A 27573-nucleotide genomic window follows, 5' to 3' on the forward strand; every position below is an offset into this window, starting at 1 on the left:
GGTTAGCTTTTTACTCCATATGTAACAATGTCCATTAAAGGAGCAATTATAGCATTTAGAGGTGTACTGTTAACTTTTCTCTTTTCCATACATGCCTTTATAATTGTCCCATGAGCAAAATGAGATTTCCTCTATTTACTGTTGTTTCCTCTGTAGGACCTATTAGTCAGTTCATTTAGGATAGAGCGAGTGGCAGTGAGGCTCTGTCCTTTTTCGTTCACCTGGCAACTTTAGGATCACAAATTTAGGACCAAACACAAGAGACATAAAACACATTCACAGACTCTATTAGGGTTGTAAAAGTATCGATTCTCAAAAAAGTATCGATACTGAAACGTTGTATCCAGATACAATACTCATTTTCAAAAGTATCGATACAGTGCTACCACCAGTGGCACCTAAACAGTCATTCATCTAAAGTGCAGAATAGAGGAAAATGCACTTTCTGAACACTGTGTGATAGAATAATTCTGCGCACTTTTCAGTTTCAGAATTTTTTGGAAGAGGTGCAGCTGCTGAGAATTATTTTTGTTTCTTAACCGGTTTGGCTAGTGTCATTGTTATGTGTGCAAAGCATAGCCAAGTAAGGAAAACTTTTAATTTTGTAAGTTTTTTATCAAGCTTGCTTAATACTCTGCACAGCAAACAACCTCAAAATGTTGTTCTTATTGTTTATTGTATTTTAATTAGTAATCAAAATATTTCTGTTGAAATTAGGAGTTTTTATCCTTGTGGTATCGAAAATGGTATCGATTATCGAATATTTTCCTTAGCATCGGTATCGAATTGAAAAGTTTAGTATCGTGACAACCCTAGACTCTATACAAAAAAAAAATAAATAAAAAAAATTATCTAGTGTTATGAAAATCGCTTAAATTTAGTCTAACCAGTGATGGAATAGACAAGGGAGCTCAGATCTGTCCTGGGAATAAAAAAGGGGCCCACAGTCAGCCCTCTTTTTATTAAAAGAATACTCCATTCACAAGAACTTCAATAATTATACTTTTCGTACTTTAGATGAAATTACTCCTCTAAACCAAAGGCTTGTGCGCATGATTTTCCTCTTCTACCATTTAAGTGTATGGAGGACGCAGCGGGTTCATTGGTTAAATGTGCTACTCATAATAATAATTGACAATAATTGAACTTTATTGATCTCACTTTGGAGAAATATACCTCTGCTTTCAACCTATCCCATTGGGGAGCAATGGGCTGCCATTGTGCGGCGCCCGGGGAGCAATCGGTGGTTAACGGCCTTGCTCAGGAACCCAGGGTGGAGGCGGAAGAGATTAAACCAGTTTCTTGCAACCTTCAAAGAGCACAAGCGTACCGCTCTAACCACTAGGCCAACACTCTCCCACTATTAACTGATAAAATGAAAATAAACAAAATATTTATTCATGTTGAATATTTTTATATGTTGGATTGTTGTGAGTTATGCACTTGAATTTGAAAAAAAAGTTGTTGTTTCAGTGTTTTCGAATCAGCTCTAACGTAGCAAACTTTTACTCACATGACTGATCAGCTGCTTCTGCAGTCGTCGCCTTCCCAGATGTTCCTATTATTTGCGTAAACATGGCTGGAGGCAGCATCGCCTTTACTAACTGAAATGTTAAGTTAGGAACCAATTTGATTGCAACACGCTTATTAAAACTTTCCCCATTACGTTTCCCCGTGCTAAATTGCAGCCTGTACTTCCTGTTTACTATAGCCATGCCTGATTATGTAATATGTACTCCTTTGTGGCGCTCTGTTCATTTGCTTAAAACCAAATGCAACCACTCCAATTCCGCATTTCCTTTTTTTTTTTTTTTACTTTGTAAGATACACTTTAAAAAGTTTGAGTAAAATTTGAAATTAATTTGAATGGAAAAACGGCAATTTCTTATTAATTACTGGGTCAAAAAAGAATTGGTTTCACTATAAATCAGGGGGTGACCCCTGTCCTCTGCTAACCTGACTCCGCCAGATGGATTTGTTCCGCATATCCATCTGGAAACCTTCCTTTGAAGGTTTGAAAAGTTCCTTTGAAAAGTTATTTTGGGAAGGGGCGAAAATACTGGTTAGCTGATTGGCCTATGTTGGTGATAGACGGGCCAAATAAACCAATCAGATCAATGAAGCATATGATGTACTAACAGAGCGACGATGAAAACACAACCACAAGCCAGGCTACTCTTGCCGAAACCAGTCAGAGAAGAGCAAAAACATCTTTTCCTCTGAGAAAAGCCTCCAGAGCAGTGTTTTGCTCTTCTTTCAGTGAAGAAATACTCTGTAATTCCGATAAAACTTGCTCGATAGCCACGCTAACGCTAGTTTCATCGGCTGAAGCCGCCATGTTCTTTAGACTGAACTGTCGCGCTTCTCGTTGCGTCACACCTCAACCCGCCTCAAAGCCAACGCTGATTGGACGTTCGTTTGGTGAACGGCTCCAAATTTTCTTTAACGGAGAGTCTCCAGACTGATCTGCGAGTGAAACCTTGAAAGCTCGCGAGATCAGGATGGTCTCACGAGGCTAGTCCTCTGCACCCCTGCCTCAAGGATGAAAACAGTTATATAATCATAAAATACGGTAGGGATAGACCGATCCACTGGTAGCCAATCAAAGACCTGATGATGTCAGTTGGCCCAACAAATGAGAGTTTCATACACCTGATGGAATGGTTTATTATTCTTTAATTTACTTTTCAGCTCATGCTGATATGAGGCTATTTTTTTAACTGAGGATAAATTTACTTTTATCAGCTTTCCTAAACTTCTTGCACTTGTTTTAACCAGAAGCTGATTAGCATATTTTGAGCTAAATCGGGTTAATCTCTGGGAAACAGAATCAATCGCAATCCTGAACAATATGTTGGCTTTTTGGTACAATTTTATTTATATTGCATATCGTTTCAGGTGTATTTTAATATAGTATCGGCATTACTACACATAGTGCGCCTGCGCATCTTCCCTAGCCCACCGAGCCGCACAAGAAAACATATTTAACTATTTTGTCATTGACGTTTGCAGTGTAAATATTTTTTTTTTCCTCTTTTTAATCTTTTTTTAATGTCACAAACTCTCCTGCTGTTTTTTGGACTGGCTGCATTCGCCCAGCAAACAAGCCTATCCAAGGTCTGGTAAACTGTACAAGAGCCAACATTAGTAACCAGACCAGAGTATGGTTCCTGGATCCCTTTCTGGTTCCTGGATTGTTTTCATACCAAACGAATTAAATTAAGAAACTGCAAAGGTTTCCATTTTAAATCAGGCTAAGTGCATTTAATTGTAACTTAAGGAGTTTTAAAAAACAAACTAAAGTCATTATTCTTTAGCAAGTAAAAAATTTTTTTTTTGGGAAATCTCAACTTATGGAAGGAATAATTAAAAAAAAAATGAATATTTTATCGGTTTTGGGCAGGCAGTGAGAAATGTGTTTTTTCTTTTCTTTTTTGGTTTATGTAAATATGTGGTTTAATTGTAAATGTGAGAGAGAAATTTCACAGCTTGCTAATTGCCTTAAAGAAAGATGAGTTCTGTATTTTTCTGTTGCGCTATTTGTGTTTTTTAGACATAAAATATAGTTGCTTTGGCTGCTGACTGTAACTGTAAACTCCAGCTGGCCTCTGTTTGCTCCCTCTTCTGTGGCATTTTACTCCCAGATTTCAGACTGCCTTCCTCGCAGCAGGTTGACAGATTATCTTTGGTTCAGAGCCCAAACAGACATTGTCCGAGCCACGATAAACATAACAGCCATTATTTCTGCTTCCAGTAATCTACCTACTCTTAAGCTAGATGACGTGAAGAAGATAACAGCACAGCGGCCCGTAGAAGCAAATGAAAGGTATCAGTTGTTCCTTTTTTAACTGTCAGATAACAAGCCGACTTCACAGCTTTGAAGTTGGCGTTGTTTCTGAGCGTCACTAAAGGCTGACATGATGGAAAAAAGTGTGCAGGAACAGAGACGCTTAATGTCCTAATTAAGATTGCACAGATTTGATGAGAAGTAGGGAGCGAGGGAATTGAAGCCATGTGTTCCTCCAACCTCCACTCAATGAGTTCTCTTAGTCCTGGTTTTCCAACTCTCTTTTTCTCTGAGGACACATGAGGACAGCCCATTCCTTTTCCTTGTTTGATCTCTAAAGATTTACATATCACAATTTTCTTTGCCAGACAAGTTGAAAAAAAGAACCTTAAAAGAAGCTGTAGAGAAATACTAAAAGAAAAAATTGTCTTTTAACCCTGTAATGCCAAATGTATCATATTTGATACATACGGTTTCTGAAATGTTTTGCGTCTGACACCTTTTGCATAATTTAATGGTAAAAACTTTGCTCAAAATCCTATTGTACACAATCAGATATACCTGAGAACAGAGGGCAGAAGACTACACAAAAAATAATCTTGACTTATTGCATAGTAATAAATTATTAATATCAAAAATGTATTTCTGTTTTTTCTTTTTACATATTTTGTTAAAAGGCCAAATAAGGACTTCAAACCAAAAAAAAAGTTATTTTCTGTTTTGTTTTATTCTTGGATCAGGCTTTAAAGGGTTAAAAGTGTTGTTGAAATTTGTGTTTTCGAGGTTGCTGATTAATCAGATCAGGATAAAGCTGTTTTAGCAAGCATTGGACATGTTTAGCTGTTGTTTATTTTAATATGGAACCCTCTTTACTCATTTTAGGCACCTGAAGAAGATCCAGAATGCTGAAATTCAACTAAAGTAACCTAAACCAAGAGGCTGTCAGTACACTTAAAATGCTTCTCCATAAGCTGTGCCAGAAGTAGCAGCTGTGACAGAACATCGAGGCACGTGTGTGTGCATCCGTGTGTGTGTTAATTGCGGGGTTGTGGCGACTGGGGAAGGGCCCAGGTGTTTGTTTACTCTTTCACCACCATAAGTGGGTATAACTGAGGCCCTCTGCTGGGCTGAGTGACTGTTTGAGTCCAGGGGACAAGGCTTTGTGTACAGAGTCTGCTTGGTGTGCTTACATTTACAGATCTTGCTCGAGTATCATGCTGTCAGGGCGCAAACAGAGCCAAACAAGTCACTGACAGCAGCAGCCCAAGCTATGTTTCGGAGGGCCGAAAACAGTGCGAAAATGCAGTAAACACAATGATGTGTGACTGTAGACCTCCGCCAAAAAAGTGATGTTAGAATTTGCAATAGAGACCTGCTAGATTACAGGCTGTGTCAAGTTTTTATATTTCAATCGTGTTTTGTTTCAGTCATTCTTTTACCAGCAGTAAACGCAAAGAATTATGATCAGGTCAGATTTAATAGTTGCTGGGAAAAGATATTAAAATAATCACATGTACAATCTAGGGCTGATTTTTGACTTCTCATTTTCCAAGCTACAGGCAACAATCTGATGACCAATCAGTCAGTGCCTCTTTAAGCTGCATTTCTAAAGTCCTGTGGCTTGGAGCACAAGTTGTATTTCCATTCTACCAATCCCAAATGTTGGATTTAAATCCCTCACTGAAAGGGTGAAGAAAAATTGTAAACAAATGATAGAAACAACTTTTAACCACAAAAGTGAGCGAAGTATTTTTCAAATAAATCCTTCCTAAATGTGCTGCACAGTTGAGCAGTTGCTATTAAGGCTTCTTTGCAACAAAAAAGGTCCAGGGTTGGATTCCCTGCGTCGGCTCTTTCTGTTTGAAGTTTGCATGCATGGGTTTTCTCCGGGTATTTTAGGTCAATGGGTCTCCCTAATTTCCCAGGAGTGGGAGTCTGTGCATATTTGGTGTTTGCTCTGTTTGTCTCTGTGTTGCTCGGAGTGTACCCTGCTTTTTAGCCAATCAGAGACAGGCATCAATGATCCTACAATGATAGGCCAGTATAAAGAATTACTGGTTTCCAAACTTTTCAACTTTTCATATATTTGCAGTGATGATTATGATTAGCTGAAGTATGTATGCATTTCCAGTAAAAGGTTTAAATGATAAAAAAGTATGAATGTTATGATTATTGTTGTTTTTATCCCTTGCAATAAGGATAAACACTTCTTTACATTGTCCTGTATATGCCCCGTTTATTTCCATAACCCAGTCTCATACCCAAACAGCAGGTTTTTGAAGTTTTACTTAAGTTATCTAAATTAAATTGGGTCCAGATTTTGAAGAGAAATGTGTGAGGATCACATAATTTTTTTAGTTTGAAAAAAAACACAAAAACAAATATGTAATGTAGCCTCTGCTTACTGTTCCTGGCAAGAAAATAATTCCTGTTTTAATTAACATTACAGGACATGAATTTTCTCCTAAACTGTAGCAAAGAGCAGCGAAGAGGCCCAAGGTAACACAGGAGGAGCTGCAGCTAATCACAACTCTCAGATAAAATCTATAGATAGGGAAACTTTTAGTTGAGCAATCAATAAACATGGTCTTATGTAGAAGTAGCAAAAAAAAAAACATGACGTCTTGTAGTCCATGAGGTCAATTGGACTTAAAAACATGCAGGTCACAATAGTTTATGAAACAAAACCATAACTGTGCATCCATGCAGTGACTAATGACAAACACTCAGGAAAGTTGACATAGCTTATAAGATGAATGAGATAAACACAGTATACTGCTGAAAGAAAAGCTTTTAGAGACTTGAAAATACCTGAAACTGGGTCAAAGGATCACCTTTAATTTAATTCATATTATTTCTATAGCACCAATTCACATCATGTCATCTCAAGGCACTTTACAGTTCACCAGATCATCCAGTCAAATTGATTCAAAGTTGCCACCACCAAAGAAAACCAGTTGATTGCATCGACTCATTGACTCTTCAGCAATCCCTCACACTAAGCATGCTTGTAGCGACAGTGGAGAGGAAAAACTCCCTTTTAACAGGAGGAAACCTCCAGCAGAACCAGACTCAGTGTGAGCGGCCATCTGCTGAGACAGGAGACAGAAGCAAACATACAGACAGAAGCGGAGACATAAGAGGCAACTGTAAAAGGCGGCTCTGTCCCGGAAACAAACAGCCAGGCAGACGCGCTCCGAGCCGACTCCCATGACAGAGGATAAAGAGAGCACATCCAGCTGCACAACTGGACAATGACCCTAAAGTTGAAACTAGAGTTACGTTGGGATCATTACATTTAAAGTATGACTATCATGAAATCTGGATCTATTTGACTTGGTTCTAGTACAGGATGAAAGAAAACAGCGATGAAGAAAGCTTACATCACTCTAATTTTAAGGTCTTTTAATAAAACTTTAAATGTATTTTTAGGATTCTAATAACTTCATAAAAATATTAGTCCACAAGTTTGTTTTCCTCTGGTAAATCCTCATTTGCATGATTCATAATAACCTCACCTTCACTATATTTCCCTTCCAAGTTCCTTGATTTTATCTTAGGTAAACCATTCGGTCTTGACCGGATTGTGTACTAAAATAAACTATAAATAGAAAGTCCTAAATTGATTGATTATCCCACTGAAAGACATAAAAAGAGTAATGATCATACTGACCTGACTTGTTTTAATTTTCCCTTTTTTTTAATATAGCACTTTGAGATTTGAATTCAAATGTAAAGTGCGTTACAAATAAAATTCATTATTATAATTATTATTATATATTAGGGACTTTTAGTTTCATTAAATAAACTTAAGGGCATAAATAGGAATCTGAAACACAGACACATAACAAAGTATAAAGCAATGGGCTCATAAAAGGCATATTCCAGCCAAAACAATGTTTTATGTGCACAGTGTGGCAGCAATGAAGAGCAGACTGATTACTACCAATCTCAGTGTGAAATCTACTCAGCAGTTCTTTTTTGGCATAAACACCACTCCGCTGCCCTTGTGACATAACAAAGTTATATTACCAAAACATCTTAGTAAAAATATTTTCCCAATTCTTTCAATTAACATCTACATTTAAAGTAAAAGACAAAATTTCTCTAAACAAGACCTAAACATAGAACCTTAAATGCTCAAATCAAACAGTCGTCACAATTTATGTATATATATATATATATATATATATATATATATATATTTTTTTTTTAATCTTTATTCTGAGCTTGTGTGAAGCATGATAAATGAAAGCTAGCAAAAGTTTTCCAGTGGATGCTAAAATACTTTTCCAAACCTTTAAATGTGTGCAGCTTGAGTTAATGCAATGAAAACCACATGACTAGTGGATAAAACTCACAAATGTACAATTAGTCTACCATGAGCTACCACAGCTTTGCCCTGAAGGTTAATCGGTCTGTTTTGTAAAACAATCTTGGTTTATAGGTAATTACTAAAACAGAAAAGCGTTTTATATGAGCTATTAAGAGTTACAATAAAGCTGTAATTATTCATTTTCACTATTTCAGACACAGATACAGCCTTGCCAGCCTTATCAAACAGCACTGATGAATATTGTGAAGGGATTCATTATGTTGAGTAAGTTACATCAAAATGAATGCACATATTGTCATTTATTACAGTAAACTGTTGCCCTCCTTTATTTTTCCTCTTCTTATCCAGCCAAATCAGCATGCCCTGAGGATGCCATTTCCTTGTAATTTCCAAATCCAGAAAAAAAATTACCTTGTAAGGTAATTTTTGCTTTTTTTTTTTACAGCTATGCACCGAACATTTGTTTCTAAACTAGGCCAGGCGGTATTAGAGTCATGCCTCATTTTACATGTACCGCTTCAGATTTTAACAATAGCAATTTCAGGGAGTTTCCAACAATGGTAAATTATATCTCAAGGTTTGGTTATTTAAGCAGTAGGCACACAAGCTTGCCGATTCATATCTTCTCACAGGAGTCAGACTAGTGACTGGGACTTTTTGACAAATCTGAAAGTTTGGGTTTCTTTTTGACTAGGTGTGTGGGAAAAAAATCGATTTGGTGATATATCGGGACTTTCACCTAATCAATATAACATCGATCTTTCTGGACGTCCTTAGGTCCCAGTTTAAACAGTGGGGCGATTATTCCTTTGTGTATACAGCACCTAAGCTGTGGAACAACCTGCCCCTCACTGATCTGCACCCGTGTATTTGGTGAAAGACGGGCCAAATTAACCAATCAGATCAACGAAGCATATGACGTACTAACAGAGCGACGACGAAAACACAACCACAAGCCAGGCTACTCTTGCCGAAACCAGTCGGGAGAAGAGCAAAAACATCTTTTCCTCTGAGAAAAGCCTCCAGAGCAGTGTTTTGCTCTTCTCTCAGTGAAGAAATACTCTGTAATTCCGATAAAACTTGCTCGATAGCCACGCTAACGCTAGTTTCATCGGCTGAAGCCGCCATATTCTTTACACTGAACTGTCGCGCTTCTCGTTGCGTCACACCTCAACCCGCCTCAAAGCCAACGCTGATTGGACGTTCGTTTGGTGAACGGCTCCAAATTTTCTTTAACGGAGAGTCTCCAGACTGATCTGCGAGTGAAACCTTGAAAGCTCGCGAGATCAGGATGGTCTCACGAGGCTAGCTGGCTTCTTCCTGTTAAAAGGGAGTTTTTCCTCTCCACTGTCGCTATAAAAATTTTTGGTGTGAGTTATTTCCTTCAAGTCAATGAGTCGATGCAATCAACTGGTTTTCCTTAGATAGAAAACTTTGAATCAGTTTGACTGGATGATCTGGTGCCTTGAGATGACTTGTTGTGAACTGGCGCTATATAAATAAACTGAATTTAATTTCATTAAATAGATGAAGTTTCCTTTATCAGTAAGTAATTATTCCATACTCTAGAGACACACTTCTACAGCTAAACTTGACCTAAAGTGTCAGACTTCAACCCACAATTATTGAATCTCATTTTGAGAGAACTTATCAGAGTAAGGAGAAAAAACAAGATGCATGTAAAAGAAAGTGGGTTAGACATGCAGGTCTCAGAGTTTATCTCAGGAAACAGTGAACTGATCAAATTCCTCATCCTCCAAAAACGTTCTGTCCCTCAGGAATAGAATTCAAATCAAAGTAATGTCCACTATAAAAAGGATTTTAAAGGCCCTCAGTGAAACTGGAGATTTGACTATTGAGGGCTTCAGGTCTCCACTTACGCTGGACTGACAGACAAAGGCAAAGAGGAAAGGAGGGGAAGTTTGTCAGTGTAATTATAGACACCACCGTTTATTCTGTTAAGATATGTAAGATATGTCATGCTCTTATATTACTTTCTTTAAAAATATGACAATTCTTGTCCTGAGATTTGAGGATGTCCTAAAACGTATATTGCACCTGATGAAGGTTCTTGGTCCCTGAAGGTAGAACAAACTATTAGATAAATTAATCATTTTCTGGAGCCAAGTTATCCAGTAAAAACAGGTTTAACATTGTGCACTGTGTTCGTATTAAAATACTACAGAACATGTATATACAGTAGGGGTGGAACGGTTCACAAAATCCAAGGTTCGGTTTGGTACACGGTTTCGTGGTCACGGTTTTCGGTTCAGTTCGGTATATGTTGATTGTTACACCGAAATCCCATAAAAATTAATGAAAAAATCCCCCAAAAATTTATGAATTGTAATTATTTTTAATGATCCGCGGAAACCCTGGATCATTTGCTGCTTTGAATTTAATCATCTGGCGCATGCCCTCTACGATCTCCAAGGAACTCAGAGTGGAGCGGACGGGAGCCACAGCGGAGGCTGTAGGCTTTGCTTTGTGCAGGCGGTCTGGAGCGCAGCGTGGCAGAGCGGAGGGGAGCATGACGGAGTATGTGGGATTTCAGGGTTAGCATGACATGTTGGTCATGTTGCTGTTCGCATAAACAAAACGTGTTGCACAATGCTTGCACACTGTTTTTATCCACAACTTTCTTTCCGCCGTCATCGTAGGTCACTCTAAATGCAAAGTGGTCCCATACAGCAGACCTATAAAGTGCTGCTGGCGCGTCTTCCAACTCCTGTTCTTTTCCACTCGCCATACCCACACAATTCTCCACAACAACTGATTTTTTTCTGCTACACCCGGCTACGCTGCTTCGCTTCTTCTTCTTCTTGTTTACTACTGGTGGTTGGCTTTGGTCTCAGTACCGCCACCTTCTGCTCTGGAGTGTAAACGCTTCGCCTATGAGAAAAAGGAGCAGCGCATGAACCGAACGCAACACACGTGAACCGAACCGAGACAGTCGAACCGAACGGTTTGGACGGTTTTCATAAATCGTCCCATTCCTAATATACAGGTATGAAAAAGTAACTGGGAATCTCCTGAAGTAGAATTTTCTATTATTATACAACAATTGTCACAATTACACACAAACACATCCCATGTCCGTTATATTGCTCTCATTCTAAATTAATATACTCATGTGCAATCCATGTCCCATGCTGTCTTCAGCCCTACTTATTCAGGTTAATGTGTTTCATGTGGAGCTTATTTCCATTCTGGCGTTCTCTGCACTTCCATCTTTTTCTGCAGCTTGCTGTGCCATCACTGTTTACTTATATACATTTCTCTGATATTATACAGCCACACAGCTGGATCAACCTAATTACCTTTGCATATAAATGTATGATGAGAGCTATGATCAGACAGATACTGTAGGGCCTACTGTTTTCTATGGATTAATACATAGGCTTGTTTGTTTTGATAATTTCGTGTTTAAAACAATGGATTATCAATTGAACATGGATAGCTTTTCACCATATCACTGTGTACCTCAAGTCTTTAAGTCTTGAGTATTTTAAAGGATCTTAACCTGTTTTGGATGGAGATTACATCAACTATACTATCAGATAGTACATATTTTTAGTAGGGATGTACGATATTGGGATTTTGGCCGATATCCGATATGCCGATATTTTAAAACTCATGTAGCCGATAACCGATATCGATACCGATGTTAAAGCTGGACAAAAATACGTAGTCATTGAAAATAGCAGTTTTGTTATCCATTTCTGACACTTTGAAAAATAATATACTCAAATATATTTTCATATGCTGATATCAAATTGATTTTTAAAAACGCGGTATAGATCTATTTTACTTTCAAAATCTCGTGAAATTTCATCGTTCTGTTACAAACTGTTGTGATATTTTGCAAATTCTTGTGAGATTTTGTTAGTAAAATAGATCGATACCGCGTCAATATATCAACATATAAAAATATGGCAACATTTCGTGAATTTTCGGGGGATTTTGTAGCATAATAATGACATATAGCAATATTTCATTAGTAAAAGAGATTGATATGGTGTTTTTAAATGGCAATATATCAGCATATGAAGATATTGTGATATTTTAATGTATCAATATTTTTTCCCCTCGTCTTTAGAAGTTTTTAAGTCTGTAAAAAAGACGTTTTTGAGGAAGAAGAAGAAGTATTATTAGTTTTTTTTTTTTTTAGACTTTAGAAACTCAGAAGCTGATCAAATATCGGGTTAAATATCGGTGGGGTTGCCGATGTCCGATATTCAGTTTTAAGGCCGATACCGATACGGGGCCAATTATATCGTGCATCCCTAATTTTTAGCATTATTAATTGAGCACAACATACCGTATTTTCACGACTATAAGGCGCACTTAAACGTCTTTTTTTCCCCTCAAAATGTGCGGTGCGCCCTATGTGTGTTGTAACTGCGACTTTTGAGACCACCTCATTGAGGAGATGATGAAAGAGTGGCTGAATGTAAAGAGACCAGGTGTTTTTTTTTTCCACTCATCACCATCGCTGTTAATATGTAACTCCATGCGTGCCCATCTCACAGCTGATGTGAAAAACATGGGGAAACAAATTAACGCTGTGCTCGCTGTTCAACCGCTCGACATCGTTGTGAACCGGACCCAGCAGGTGCAGCAGAAGCAGCGAGTTTACATGCGAGTTTACAAGTCAATGGTTGACGCGCGTATAGGTGCAGCAAAAGGTCCCGCGTTGGCAGATGCTTAAACGCTCCTGCTGCTCAAAACGCGCTGCTGCTGCTCGAGATGGAAAAATTGAAGTTTTGCTGCTGGACGCGCCGCATCAACCAATCAGAGAAGCTGATCTGGGAGCTGACAGCGAGACAGACACAGCGCTCTGATGACATATGATATTAACGCAAATGGAAAAGGCTGGATGGATGAGGAGATGATGAAAGCGTAGCTGAGGCAGGTGTATGTGAGGAGAACAGGTGGTTTTTTCCACGCATCACCATTGCTGCGTGCCCATCTCACAGCCGATGTGAGAAAAAAGGTGAATCAAATGGACGCTGTGCTTGCCGTTATCCCGGGGGTCTGACAAAGGAACTTCAACCGCTCGACATCGGTGTGAAGCGGCCGTTCAAAGTAAGGCTGCGAGCGGCGTGGGAGCGATGGATGACCGACGGAGACCACAGTTTCAGGATAAGTGGAAGGCAGCGCCGGGCAAGTTACGCCACCGTTTGCGGATGGATTGTAGATGCTTAGACTAACGTGTCTGCTGGCTCTGTTGTACAAGCTTTTGCAAAAGCCGGCATTATTTCTGAGGAGCCGCACGGCACGGAAAGTGACTGACAGCGAAGAATGGGAAATTTACATGTCTGATTTAGCGCAGCTGTTTAATTCAGAAACAGAGGATGATGACTTTGATGGGTTTGATTAATACTTTGTAATAAATACATGAATAAAGCACAATCATACTCAGTTTTGCTCCCGCTCTATTTTTCTACCTGAAAACTTAATTCAACAGCAGCCTCTGGGCGGGTCTCCTCCTCTTCACCGCGGCGGCTGGCAGGTGTTTTTTCATCTAAATAATCTAAATCTTGCAGCTATATTTGCTGTGATCAGTGGGAATAAACTAGTTTTATTATGTTTTTAAGTGAGAAAGTCCACCTGAAAACGTAATAATTGCAGTCAGTTCATCCAGATTATCTATTTCTGTCGGAGGCGCTCAGACCCCCACATACCAGCGGTGCGCCGACAGTAGAAATCCTTTCATCAGCAGCCTCTAGCTGGGCAGCCTCCGGGTTCACGCGGTGGATGGCAGGTGTTTTTCATCTAAATAATTTAAACTGCAGGCACCAGGATACCGGTAATAAAAGCGAACATATTCCGTCGGCAGGTTTCAGGATTTTAAGTTAATTTAGGAGTGATCACAGCGCTGTGTCATCTGCGATGTGTCTGTCTCACGGCCAGCTGCCAGGTTTGATTAATACTTTTTAATAAATACATGAATAAAGCACAATCATACTCAGTTTTGCCCCCGCTGTATTTTTAAATACGCAGTAGAGGTATTTAAAGGTAGTAGAGGACATGTACATATAAAAAACGCGCCCTATAGTCCGGTGCGCCTTATGTGTGTGTTAAATACAGAAATGGGACACATAACTGAGACTGCGCCTTTTAGTACGGTGCGCCTTATGGTCGTGAAAATACGGTACCTTCAAATATAATCAAACCAAAAGGCAGATAAAAAAGACATTGGATTTATGAAAAAAAAAAAGAAACAAAAATTAGTTGTGGTTATTCGTTATTGTTTAGGGTACCTGCATATGAGTGTTTCATGGTATGGTTTAATGCTGGCGCTGCGGTCCCTTCGAACAGGCCCAGGTTCAATGGTGGGCATTCCTGTGGCAGAGGTGGTAGTTGTCCATGTGGAGGAAATCCTCCTAAGAAGGCCAGGGTGGAGACTCCGCCTCAGACGCTGCACACAAACACAAACGATTACATGTAAAGATGCATTTAGAAATTTAACTATAATGCAAAATCCACAATTCAGTTTTATAAATAAAATTTGGAGCGTGTAGCTGAGCTGAATAGCCTGAAATTTAACTGTTTTTGTACTATGATTAAAGTTCTCCCAGGAAAAATGTAAGAAGAAATAAATATCGACAATATCAACTAAATGGGACATGTTAATGATGCCTAGAGTTTAAATAAAAAAGACTGAGAAGGTAAGAAGTTTGAAGTTATTTTGCCATTAAAACTATAGTTAAATATGATTCTAAAGTGAAATAATGCTTTATTTTCTCTAGTCCAACTGTTTTTAACATTCCTTTTCTGTTTCTGAATTTTTTTTTAATTTGTTTTATTTAATTAATTTTTTTCTTATTTGCTTTGATTCCGTTTTATTTTCCTATATTTTAATCATGTAAAGCACTTTGCATTGTCTTTGTACTGAATTGTGCTATACAAATAAATTTGCCTATGATTCTAAAGTGAAATAATGCTAATAAGATAAAAGCACATTTTAAAAAAAAGGTGTGGTTTAGAAAAAAGAAATCTAAATTTGATATGCCACTCTTTATTATTAAAGAAATAGTAACTACTGTATTTCTCATAGATTTATTTACTCTGATATAAGCCACCAGTCTGCTTCCTGTATTATTTTTTGTACCACTGTCCCTATCTGCCTTGCTGCTTCCTGAGATTCCCAGAGGTGTATGTGCCCTCCATCTGTTTTTGCACGTTGCTGCAGCAGTTTGGCGCAACAGCACTGACACTGCTGGCTCTATAGTTAGTCTTCTGCAGGGTGACCTAATAAAGATCACCTCTAAAATTCTGAATGGGTCCATTCACAGTATAAGAGAACATACTAGGCATAAACAAACAGACACACAGACGTACAAGGTGTCAGTTTATGTCACTCCAGGCTGCTTTGCAAGTGTTTATATTCTATACAAATAGCATGTATGCCACAACTGTAAACCGACCAAGTAATGGCTGTCTGCCTAAGCTGACAGGGTGGACAAGAACTGCATTAGTCAAGCAGCAGAAAGAAGCTCATGGTAACTCTGGAGGAGCTAAAGTTTGGCTATCAGCAGAACAAATCTGTTGATAGGGAAACTATTATTAGTCTTCACAAATCTTCCCAAACATCGAGGGAACCAGAAAGAAACCAGTTGTTGAAAGAGAGCTACATGAAGTCGCAGCTACAGTCTGCTACAAGCCATATAAACATGTACACTGGAAAAAATTTTAATCTAGAAAAGTCATTTTTTTTCTTAAAATAGGTGCATTTGTTCTTGAATTGAGGAGATAAAAAAGAAATTTGCCAATGGAAAACACAATTGCATTGTCTTATTTTGTCTTATTTTAAGTTAATTTTATCTAAATATCTTATTTTAAGAGTGAAAATACTCATTCCATTGGCAAATCATCTCATTTACCTACTCAAATTAATGGTAAATACACTTAAGACATTTCTACTTATTTCTAGTTTGTTTTAAACGATCCAGAAATAAGTTAAAATTTCCTAAATTAATTGTATTTACCCTTAATTTGAGTAGGCAAATCAGATAGTTTGCCAATAGAATGAGTATTTTTACTTTAAAATAAGATAATTAAATAATATGCACTTGAAATAAGACAATGCAATCGTGTTTTCTTATTTTTAGATGGAAGTTGTCTTGTTCCATTGGCAAAATGTCTCTTTTACCTCCTTAATCCAAGAACAAATGCACTTATTTCAAGAAAAAATGACTTATCTATATTTTTATTTTTTCCAGTGTATAGCACAGATGAAACAACAAGGTGTACTCATGGCCCTCCCTGCAAAATGTCAGTGTAACCAAGTGTAAAGTAACTAAGTATATTTACTTCAGTACAAGAGTTAGGTAATTTTTTAGATGATCTGTGATTTTTTAATTTGAACTTTTAGTTTTATTTTGTTACATTAGAGAGATAAAAATTTAACTTTCACCTCTTTACTTAGAATGTGAGACACTGTTACTCACTGCAAATAAAAACATGATCAGAATTTATTATAAAATGATTTGTATGTGTGGAATCGGCATGTAAACAAGAAGAACTGCCGTCTGTTTGTTCATCTCTTTACTGGTTGGTGATGATAGAGCATTTTTCACTGTTTGCCAAGTTTTTAAAGTTTTGATGAGTATGCCTCCTCAAAAACTTTCCTCAAAGAAAAAAACAACAAAACACTGAAAATTACTGCTGCATATTATCTAAACACATTATCTTCATTGTAAAGCATCAAAGTTTATGCTGCCGGGATGCTTTTCTTTAGCCTCGTGAGACCATCCTGATCTCGCGAGCTTTCAAGGTTTCACTCGCAAATCAGTCTGGAGACTCTCCGTTAAAGAAAATTTGGAGCCGTTCACCAAACGAACGTCCAATCAGCGTTGGCTTTGAGGCGGGTTGAGGTGTGACGCAACGAGAAGCGCGACATTTCATTCTAAAGAACATGGCCGCTTCAGCCGATGAAACTAGCGTTAGCGTGGCTATCGAGCAAGTTTTATCGGAATTACAGAGTATTTCTTCACTGAAAGAAGAGCAAAACACTGCTCTGGAGGCTTTTCTCAGAGGAAAAGATGTTTTTGCTCTTCTCCCGACTGGTTTCGGCAAGAGTAGCCTGGCTTGTGGTTGTGTTCTCGTCGTCGCTCTGTTAGTACGTCATATGCTTCGTTGATCTGATTGGTTTATTTGGCCCGTCTATCACCAACATAGGCCAATCAGCTAACCAGTATTTTCGCCCCTTCCCAAAATTACTTCAACGGAAGGTTTCCAGACGGATATGCGGAGCAAATCCATCTGGCGGAGTCAGGTTAGCTTTTCTTTAGCCCGGCCAAGGAAGCTGGTTGGGGTTTGGACATAAACAAATGCAGATATTCAACATCCTCCGGTTCTGTACGTGTCAGCTCTGTGAGTTCTGTGGTCAAACCAACAAACTCCGTCCCAAGTTCCTTAAAACCTAAAGAGAGCATGCAGCAGAAGTCAGGCCAGAGCCAGGTGGACTGGAGCGGAACAGAAAATTTGAGTTTACCAGTAATGTGATGGTGAAGGAGGAAGAGCAGGTCAGTTTGACAGTGACGTACAGATTAGTCATGGAGCATGTGAAACCATTCACAACCATTAAATGAGGTGAAGACACAGTTGCTCCGGCGGGCAAACCTGAATAGACATGAGCATAGTGGAACAAGCATGGACGAAGTACAGTCTGAGGGTAAGATACTGGAAAGTATTTGGAGGAAGGTTCTCCCTGCATAGTAAGAATGGTTCAGTCACGGCTCCAAACTTAACAAAACTGTGAAAATCTAGCAAGTTTTGAAAATAACTGATCTTAGGTGATCTGTGCCAATCTGAATTTTAGTTTGAACCATAAAAAATAAATATATGTGGAGGAGGGAGATAGATAATCTCCACAGACTGTAAATTTGGTCCGAGAAGGTATTGTATGAGGGAAGGGGTACAGCATGTAAAAACATGGCAGTTTTTAGATATTATTTTTAAATGATTTAGAAAATCAAGTATCTTTTTCCTCTCTTTGCAATTTTTCACTAGTTTGTATGTGTCTCTATCAATGGAAATTTCCAAAGAAAGTGTTTACATTTTGAAGGGGGTGGCATACATATTTCAGATTCATCCTAATGTCATTTCCACAATTTTAAAAGAGGATGTTGGTTTAATTTTTTATATACTTTTATATACTTTATATATAAAGGAAGTAGAGGCAGGATGAGGAAATGAGACTCAAGAGTAACACAGATAGCTTCACCACCAGCAAAGCAGGCGAAGGAGCGAGCACAAACATGGCTAGGTGCACTAGTGATGCTGTAACTACTTGACAGTTTTTTACAAGTCCAATGTGCATATTTTATGAGAGCAACAAGCACCATCTCACACAAGTCCTCTACTACAACTAAAACAACCTCAACTTCCAGCATTAAAGCTAACAGGCGTGAGCATGCAGCATCAATTAATGTCGTAGGACTGTGCAGGAAATTTGGCCCCCTGAGTTGCAGTGTATTATACAGCAAACGGTCTAGAAAAGGCATTGGAGAGATACCTGGGCGGGCTCATTGGTCTTAGTTTTTAACACTTGCTGGACATGCATCTGTATTCTTTCACACCTAACTCCTTTAATACTGAATTCCCTAAATATTTAATCCAAAAGCAGGCACTTAAAAGCAAAGATGCACACATAAATTATAATCAGACCAAAACAATGAAAAAAAGTGTATGCAGTCTGATGCTTTGGTCTAAAAATGGACTCATCTCTGCAGCTGTTTAAGTAAACAGTAAAACAATGGAAACATCTCTAGAATGCTTATGCACATTATTCTTCAGGCTGTTTTAAATTTCTAAAACACCCCCAGCTGTTCAAATGTTATGTAGAAGAAATAAAAAGAAAAGGAGTTTGGAAAGAAGTGTAAAAGGATTAAGTTTGGGCCACAAATCAAAGTCCAACAAGTCAAAAGAAAAACAATATCCTTCCCAATCTCCCTTCCTTCCTTTTATGATTTCCTTCATTACCTTTAAATGGTGGACATTTATAAGAACACGTTGCTGCTTTTACACAATGCTGAAGATTTAAAATGACATCCGTCAGGATGAGACACGCTTGATGTCAAGTCAAACATGACCCACACCAGCCTTGCAGAAAGCCATAAAGGGCATCTTTTGCCAGATAAGGAGCTAAATGCATAATTGTAGTGGGAGTTTGGTTCTGTTGACACATACCCATCCCTCTTCAGAAGCTTCTGAGAAATGCATCCAGCTGCGTGTTGCCTCCCTTACGCTACTCCCCTCACATACACTCACTCAAACACAGTGTCTGGCTTGGCACATCTGTCATGTTGACACAGCTGTGGCTATGAAAGGGAGAATGTTGCTCCAAGCGGTAGACGCTCTGTATTTTTCCTTCGCTCAAGTATAAGAAATAAGAAATACACTCTTACACTGATGTCAGACGCCCAGATGGCAAGAACCACTTATCAGTTAAAGGCTGGGCTATATGATTAACATGCTAGGGGAGTGTTGCAAGGTATGTTTGACCTGCATGAAGTGGACACGGACAGTATTGCCATCTATGGATTCATTCAATTCAATTCAGTTTATTTCTATAGTTCCAATTCACATCATGTCATCTCAACGCACTTTACATTTCACTGGATCATCCAGTCAAAGTGATTCAAAGTTTTCTATCTAAGGAAAACCAGTTGATTGCATTGACTCATTGACTCAAATACAATCCCTCACACTAAGCATGCTTGTAGCGACAGTGGAGAGGAAAAACTCCCTTTTAACAGGAAGAAACCTCCAGCAGAACCAGTGTGAGCGGCCATCTGCCGAGGCCGACTGGGGTTCAAGGAGATTGAAGGAGAGGATTATTCCTGTTTCCAAATGAAACCGTCTTGAGTTTTTTTTAGATTAACAGTCTTGACCTTTCAAGCAGTTAAACTATGTTTACTCTATGTCTGCTGTTCTTGTTAGTAAAGTCCGACACGAGGAAGATTAATCTTTACAGATTCTCCCACCTTGTGTATGGATGTCTTCTCTCCCTTCTCAGGTCCCTCCTCTGAGTCCGAGCAGGTGTAGGCATCGCTGGGGTTGAGCAGGGGGGTGGGACGGGGTCGATGAAGTGGCTGGAAGGTGAGCTGGGTGGTCAGGAGGCTGCTGACGGCCCGCAGCGACGTGCAGGTGTGGGATGGCAAAGAGGGGTCGGCCAGCAGGTCTGTGATCAGTCCGTGGGCTTCTCCCATCACAGCAATATCCACCATCACTGTCGTGCCGGAGGACTACACATTGACAGGTGCACAGAAGTGGGAAATAAACATCATTACACAGCAAATGACTACAGCAGATGTTAATTAGAGGCAGGGTGGCTGCATGGAGCTGCTACTGGGTGGCAAGGTTAAACGCAGATGGGAAAACTATGTCACCAGTTCCCCTCTGAGGATGAACTGATGTTAACTGTGACATGGACAAACCTTTGATGTTATTCTTACAGAAGTGAAGCTAAAGTGTGTGACTGTGGATCAGAGAGCAGAGAGCTAGTCCTCAAATGCCAAGGTTTGAAGAGTTTTTGCTGAAACCAGGGCAGTTAGAAACACATTCCCCCTAGTCTGGTTTATGCTATGAGTTTAAAAAATAGTTAAACAATTTTATTCAGAGAGTTATTAAGAAATAAGAACACATTATATCAGCCAGTATGCATCTCTCATATATGTAGACATATGTGTCATTATCAGTGTCACTAACACTGGTGTAAAGTAAACAAACAATAAAAAAAAGGTCTGATAAAAAAAAAATTGTTTCTATTAGGGACAATTTATAAAACAGAACAAAAAAACTGAAACTGAACTGAAACATACATGTAAAATAATTAAACAAAAAAAACAAATAGAATAAAAAATTATTTTCATCAAGAATAATTAACAAAACTGAAATAACCATCTAAAATAAATGAACAATAAACAATAAACACACAAATAATTAGAGACTGTATTTGTGGTGAGGGAATATTTTAGGGCTGCAACAACGAATCGATAAAATCAATAAAAATCAACTTTTAAAAGCGTTGGCAACGAATTTCATCATCGATTAGTTGTGTTGCGCGATTAATGCGTCATCCGCCGCCGTCGTCATTGCCGTGGGGCGCCTCCCCCATCCCAACTCCGCTCCCGCAGGAGTCCCTCTCAGCGCTGCAGTCAGAGGATGTTTACCCTCAGCGTCCAGACTACAAATGAAGCGCGCATGCGCCGGGATTGACGGCGCAAATTGATCACAATAATTAAAATAGCCTGCGCTTTGTAAAGCGAAAAAAGTCGTAACAAGCAACTTTTGTAAAAACAAATTAACATGGCGCGGAAGCACCGCTGTTATGATGCAGCATCTGAAAAGAAAACACGTTGCAGCCTTTGATGGCAGTGAAGAGAGCTGATCAGCAGGGTGAGCGACCATGTTTGTTTCATTTTAAAGTGGGGAAACGTAACGTTAGTTTCTCAGGTAGCTCATCTGATGCTTTCCTTACCTTGTAAGTAGGTTACAGACAGTAATAAGGTTGGGTACTTATTTTACTTTTAATTTCATTTGAATTAGCTTAAGCAGCGTTTAGATTTTCTTTATAAATAAATTAACTTGCAAATTATGAAAGCAAGGCTTTTAAAGTTTAAATCTTCTGGTGAAGATAAAGTAAAGAAGATCCTGCAATTTATGGAAGTAAAGCAGAATAAAATCCAGGAAGATCAGTAATATGTCAATTAATTATATGCCACATTCTCATGTAAATATCTGTCTATGGAGGATGTGTTTTTTAGCACCCCTAGTTCTCTCATTTTTATTCCAAATACAATTTATAATTTGAATCACAGAGCTATTTTTATCTCTATGGTTCAGTATTTTCTCAAGCAGCAACTTTAACTGCTATACTTTCCTGTCCTAAAAGGCAGAACTCTTCTAGTCTAAAAAAAACCTCATTTGTTGAAATGGGGGGCCTATTGTTTGAACCCCGTAGGGGCTTTTAAAAACAAAAATGTCTTTTTTTGCGCTTTATGAAACAAAGTAGCCTATATTTTGTGGATGTACAGCTACATTTCTCATGTAAGTTTGCGTAGTTTTAAAACAAACATTTATTTTTCATATTGCACCAGTACAGTTAATGAGCAACCTGTACTTGTGTGCTTGTTTGTTCTGTCTAAAATGTTTATTTTGGAATAAAGAGGTTAATATAAAAAATATTTTTTATCCGATTCATCGATTAATCGAAAAAATAATCGGCCGATTCATCGATTTTTAAAATAATCGTTAGTTGCAGCCCTAGAATATTTTAGAAAACCCATATGTTTATTTCAACTTAAATTGATCATATTAGCCTGTTTTGAAGCCCTCATTTGAGAAAAGTAGGGAAGTTCATATGTTTTAAAGGAATTTAATGAGATATTCAAATGTATAGAAATCCATCATTCCCTTGACTGGAATAGAGTGAAGGACTTTTAAAATACGTCCCAACATTACCTATTCTAATCAGGGTCTGTATATTTAAATAAGTCTCAAAAGACCTTTAAGATTTATCAGGGAACCTAGAGAAAGACCTTGCTTCTACCGGAACACAGTAAGTAAATGCATGTTAAACTAGAAAGAGACTTTCCAAGTTTAAATTGTAAATGGTCTAAACTTATATAGCGCTTTTCCAAGTCAGGAGACTTAACCTAGGCACTTTACACTACATTCACCCATTTACTCATTTACTCATACACTGATGATGGCAAACTACGCTGGAGCAGAGAGAAGCAAGGCTGCCGTACACTGGCGCCACTGGACCAGAATCAGTAGACAACGCGGGTGAAGTGCCTTGCCCAAGGACACAACAACACTGAAAGCGGGAGCCGGGGCTTGAACCATCAAAAAAATAAAGGTGTGGAAGGATTAAACATAAAGCCCGGAATAAGATTCACCAGGGATAATGTGGACAAAGAATAATGAATAATATTGGACACCAAAGCTCAAGACATTAATGAAATGGAACATGCATTCATGGAAATTGCCCTATACAAACTGTGAATTATAGCCGAGGAAGTGTTATAATCTGGGGATTCTTTGCAATCAAAGGACTGAGCCGTTCTCAATTAAAGAAAATGCAAGACAATCTGTACAAAAAAAAAATTTAAACTGAAGCAGACTGGCCAAAGAAATGGACAAGTAAAGAAAAGTGAATCCTTCACACAAACAGAAAGGAATAAACAGAAAGTCGAAAAGTTTCAGCTCATTTAGATGCTGTGAGGTTACTTAAAAACTATTTCTACATGTCTTTTGCTAGCTTTCTATAATATTACTTATTTGCTTAATCAGGTCATTGTAAAATGATTTACTGGTTAAAAATATTACTGTGGCTAGTGATGCCACCCCATACACAATGAGCAACCGTCAATCTGAAATTACAGCTGCAGTTACAAGCAAGCATGTACTAGAAATACTAACATGTAACTGTTAACAACTTGAAAAGCCTGAAAGGAAGAAAAACACCCTCAATTTCTACACTATAACAAATTTTTTTTGTGTGTTACATAAGTGGACAATGATTTAAATCCATAAAAAAAAAACAAGGTGGTTGTAATCTTTAACATTATTATAGGTAGTCAGTACTAACTGAATAAACTTCCACTAATTTTATGCACTTTGTTGAGAACTGCATAAAAACCAGTTCGTGGTTTTTGAAATTTTTGAAGTTGGCATTTAAGTTAGAGGCTTAGTGTTCTTTTAATGTTCATTTTTATTATTAAAATAGCTGTTAAAGGGACATTTCAAAACAAAATTATGTTTTCTTTCTGCACAATGACAAACATGATTCCTATTAATCTCTTACTTAAGTGTAAATGTATAATAACTCATAATTAAAGGTATAGAGGATGATCTGTTCTTTCCAGGTGGATCATCTTAATAAGTGGTCCTCCTAACTGTCAATCATTCTGGTGATATGTTTATGTAAGGTGGACCTACGTGCTCGTCCTCTTTTGTGCATGCGCACTTTCAGGCGTATTTCTGTGCAGAGCTACGGTTTCAGACAGTCATTCAAGCTCACCTTTCTCACCACAGTTCTTTGAAAATGGTAGAGAGTCGTAAGAGAAACAGTGTCTATAAAGTGTATGGGAAGAAAAGAAAGGCCTCAGAAGAGGCAGATAGATCCCAGAACGCTTTCCCAGAAGAGCTCTCCTCGCAAAGCATTATGGGATTTGCTGTCACCATAGGCTGTAGCTACCCTACAGCAGCGCGACTAATAGCAAAGAAGGCGCAGGCACCGCACGGTGGAGGCAGTGTTACGTGACCAATGGGCAAAAAGCAGTGATCATCTGTCCAAACAGTAAGTTAACAGAGTTTGCTATAAAAGTCCATTATATAGTCACAGCTCTATATAGTGATTGAGGGATTTACCTTGGAGGAGTGTTTGGGTAAGCTTGTATGAACTATGAGAATAGCAACTTTTAAACAGCGTGCACTAGGAGAAATGGGCTATGCATGCTCTTTCATGTGTTTGACAGGTATTCCCTCTTGTGAGCGGATACAGGCTTGTGCATAGGGGTGTAAATCACATCCATCATGGCGATTCAATTCAGTATTAGTTTCCTGACCCAACGATTCAATTATTTTTGATACTTAAGAACACACCACGATATGATTCAATTAATTTGTTGTTTTTTTATCTTAAAGGCTAGACAATGTTTCAAATTTGAAATAAATCAATGAAAGCTGTAAGGTCGTTATATATTTTATAAGAAGAGCAAATAACAGAAGTAGCAAAGTTGTACTACACCTAGGCCTATGAAAACCTCATTCAGTGAGAAATAATAATGCCTCTTTGTTTATGTGAGTGTGTGTGCAAGTGGAAAGAGGGTAGTGGCTAAAGGAAGCGAGGTAGGAGGGCAAAATAGGTTTAGCACCACCGCAGCACGGGAGGGAGAATTACGTCCAGGAGCAAATGGATAAAAATAGACTGGTGGGGGAAAAAAACATGAATCGATACTCTTGCTGACGTGTCGATGCATCGGATTATCGGCTATTGGATCAATGCATCGATATGAAACAATTATTATTTACACCCCTACTTGTGCATGTGCATTTTTTTTTTTTTTAAGTGTAGAGGGCAAGTCGTTATGTCATCAGAAGTTAAAGTTCATATCTGTAAGAAGGTGCCCTTGTGGGTAGAAAGCAATGTATTTACTTATGGGAGAGGCTGCAAAGGTTGTTGGTTTGAAAACTAAAACCGTTACTGACCATGAAACAAAAATGTCTAAGATGCAGATGATATATTTCCCTACTGAAGACAACAAGGACTTAATTAAAATCCTATTAATTATCATTTTAAGTAATAAGTATAAGACTAATATTTTGAATATCACATAAGTCACTGATAGTTTAACATTTTAAAAATTTCTGACATTTCTAACATTTCTTAGGTCTAGGTTATACAGAAGAGGATTAGGGCCACTGAAAAAATAAATAATAGTTAACTGATTTTTAAATTTTCTTTCAGTTTAATATGGGAAAAAAGTCAGAATTCTGACTTTTTTCTCAGAATTCTGACTTTAATCTCAGAATTCTGACTTTAATCTCAGAATTTTGGATCTTAATGTAGATGGACACCATGAAGTTAGAGATGTGGAGCACTCAGCTTCGCTGACAAACATGTGAGTTGTTTGAGGTGGCCAGTGACACATTGGTGGAAAATGACGGAATTAGGCAACTTTTTACGTACCCGAGAGGCCCCCTCATTAATAGAGGAGCAGAAGGTCATTAAAACAAGAGAGTTAGTCTCTAAAACAGACATGGCTATGGCTTGATGCTAACATGTTTGTTATCTGTCAGAATTCTGAGAAAAAAAGTCAGAATCTGAAATAAACTGAAAAAAAAAAATAAATCAGTTAACTTTTTTTTTTCAGTGGCCCTAATTCTCTTCGGTAAGGTTGCCTATGAGTTGTGTTCTTTTTTCAGTATATGAATGGAAATGGTAATTTAGTTTCCTACAAACAAACACATGACCACAAACATAAGTCTGAAGCAGAAAAAGACTATGTGGAACAAAAAAAGAGACCAACAAACAGACAAAATTACAGTTTAAAACTGAAGCAGCACAAGTACTCAGAATGCATTTAGAGTATATTTTTCATTACTTCATTTTCATACTAAGACTGTGAAACCTTCTAAAAGTGAAATAGATTCTGTGTCACACTAGGCTACATGCTGTACTTGCACACATGATTGCATGCAGACATGGAGACTATTGTATAACTTATATGGTACTTTTTAGCACAAGGCAGCAATATAAAACAGGAACTAAGTGGTAACAAACACTAGTAAATGAAGATGTTATGGTAGCCTGTTGAACATCTTTACAACATCAGATTGAAACATGTTTAGCACAGCTAAGCAGTGCCCAATACTTAATGAATTAACACTTTAACCACCTCCAAGCATAAATCTGACCTCAATGATATCCAAAAACATTAAGCTCTTTTTTTCCATCCTTACAACCCAGTTTGAGTTTTTGCTATTTTAGCAGGTTTTAAGTAAAAGTGAGGTCTAGTAACCATAAGTAAGAACAAGTCAGTCATAGCCTCTGGCTAATTTATCTAACAAGACCATATGTTTCCCATTCATCCTCAAAGAATGTTATCAGATTTTTTTTCCTTCATATGTCCAATTAATTCTCACAAAGGTGATTACACAACTAGAGTTATTCTGTTTACAAAAGCAAAGAAACAAGCTGCTCACCTCAAAATCAGTTTAAACAACTTTTATTTGTGTCCACTTGTGGGAAAGGAAAAAAAAAGTTTCCCATATTCCCAGAATAATATGAATGAATAAGTTTAACATACTGATATAATCTTCTTCTAACTGTCAGCATAGAAAAATAGAAAAAATTTTGTTTTTTGCATGTATAATTTATATTTAAACATCAGACCCAAAAGCAGTACTGGTATTTGAAAAGAATAAAACTATATCAATTACAGGTAGTTTATTTTTTAAGGATTAATCTCACACAAAGCTTTGTCCTCTTCTATCTCTCCAAAATTCTGCTCAAGATACAATTCAGCTCATCTGTTGGAGCAGCTATATTGGATTCAAATTTTCTTTCTAAAATAATGTAAGCTCCATCATTTGGAGATCAAGTTTTCCTTTTTTTGACATTTTTCCTTCCTGTGTTAGATAATGTATGGCTGCCAGGTGTCTCAGTCAGTAAAGTCTCAGTCAGTCAGTCATGTGACTGACTGTATAAATATAAGGATGTAGATAACAATATCCACACCAGTAATGTTGTGCCAGTTCATAATTAAGAACGACAAGCTCAAAGTTAAATTCAAACATAAAGGAACATTCAAGTTGCTGATGAAGGTTCTCAGTCATCCAGGTCATAGTCATTCCGTAAAAATTTAAAAAATATCCATTGGACTTGGTTTCCAAGATTTGAAGACGTTTCGCCACCTCTCCATGAAGC

General features: G+C 37.9%; 1 protein-coding gene across 2 annotated transcripts in view; it reads right to left on the reverse strand.

The window, feature by feature from the left end:
• Positions 1–27573, reverse strand: part of LOC119783246 (cGMP-inhibited 3',5'-cyclic phosphodiesterase A-like) — a 149893-nt gene that overhangs the window by 22985 nt on the left and 99335 nt on the right. For both annotated transcript variants that reach the window (XM_038284661.1, XM_038284660.1), the window contains 2 exons: positions 20120–20380; positions 14390–14547 (listed from right to left, as the gene is read on the reverse strand). In XM_038284661.1, the coding sequence (XP_038140589.1) occupies positions 14390–14547; positions 20120–20380 (419 nt within the window). The remainder of the gene's footprint in view (positions 1–14389; positions 14548–20119; positions 20381–27573) is intronic.

This window comes from Cyprinodon tularosa, unplaced genomic scaffold (assembly GCF_016077235.1).
Source record: "Cyprinodon tularosa strain WSP-4 unplaced genomic scaffold, ASM1607723v1 ctg200, whole genome shotgun sequence".
NCBI classification, from domain to species: domain Eukaryota; kingdom Metazoa; phylum Chordata; class Actinopteri; order Cyprinodontiformes; family Cyprinodontidae; genus Cyprinodon; species Cyprinodon tularosa.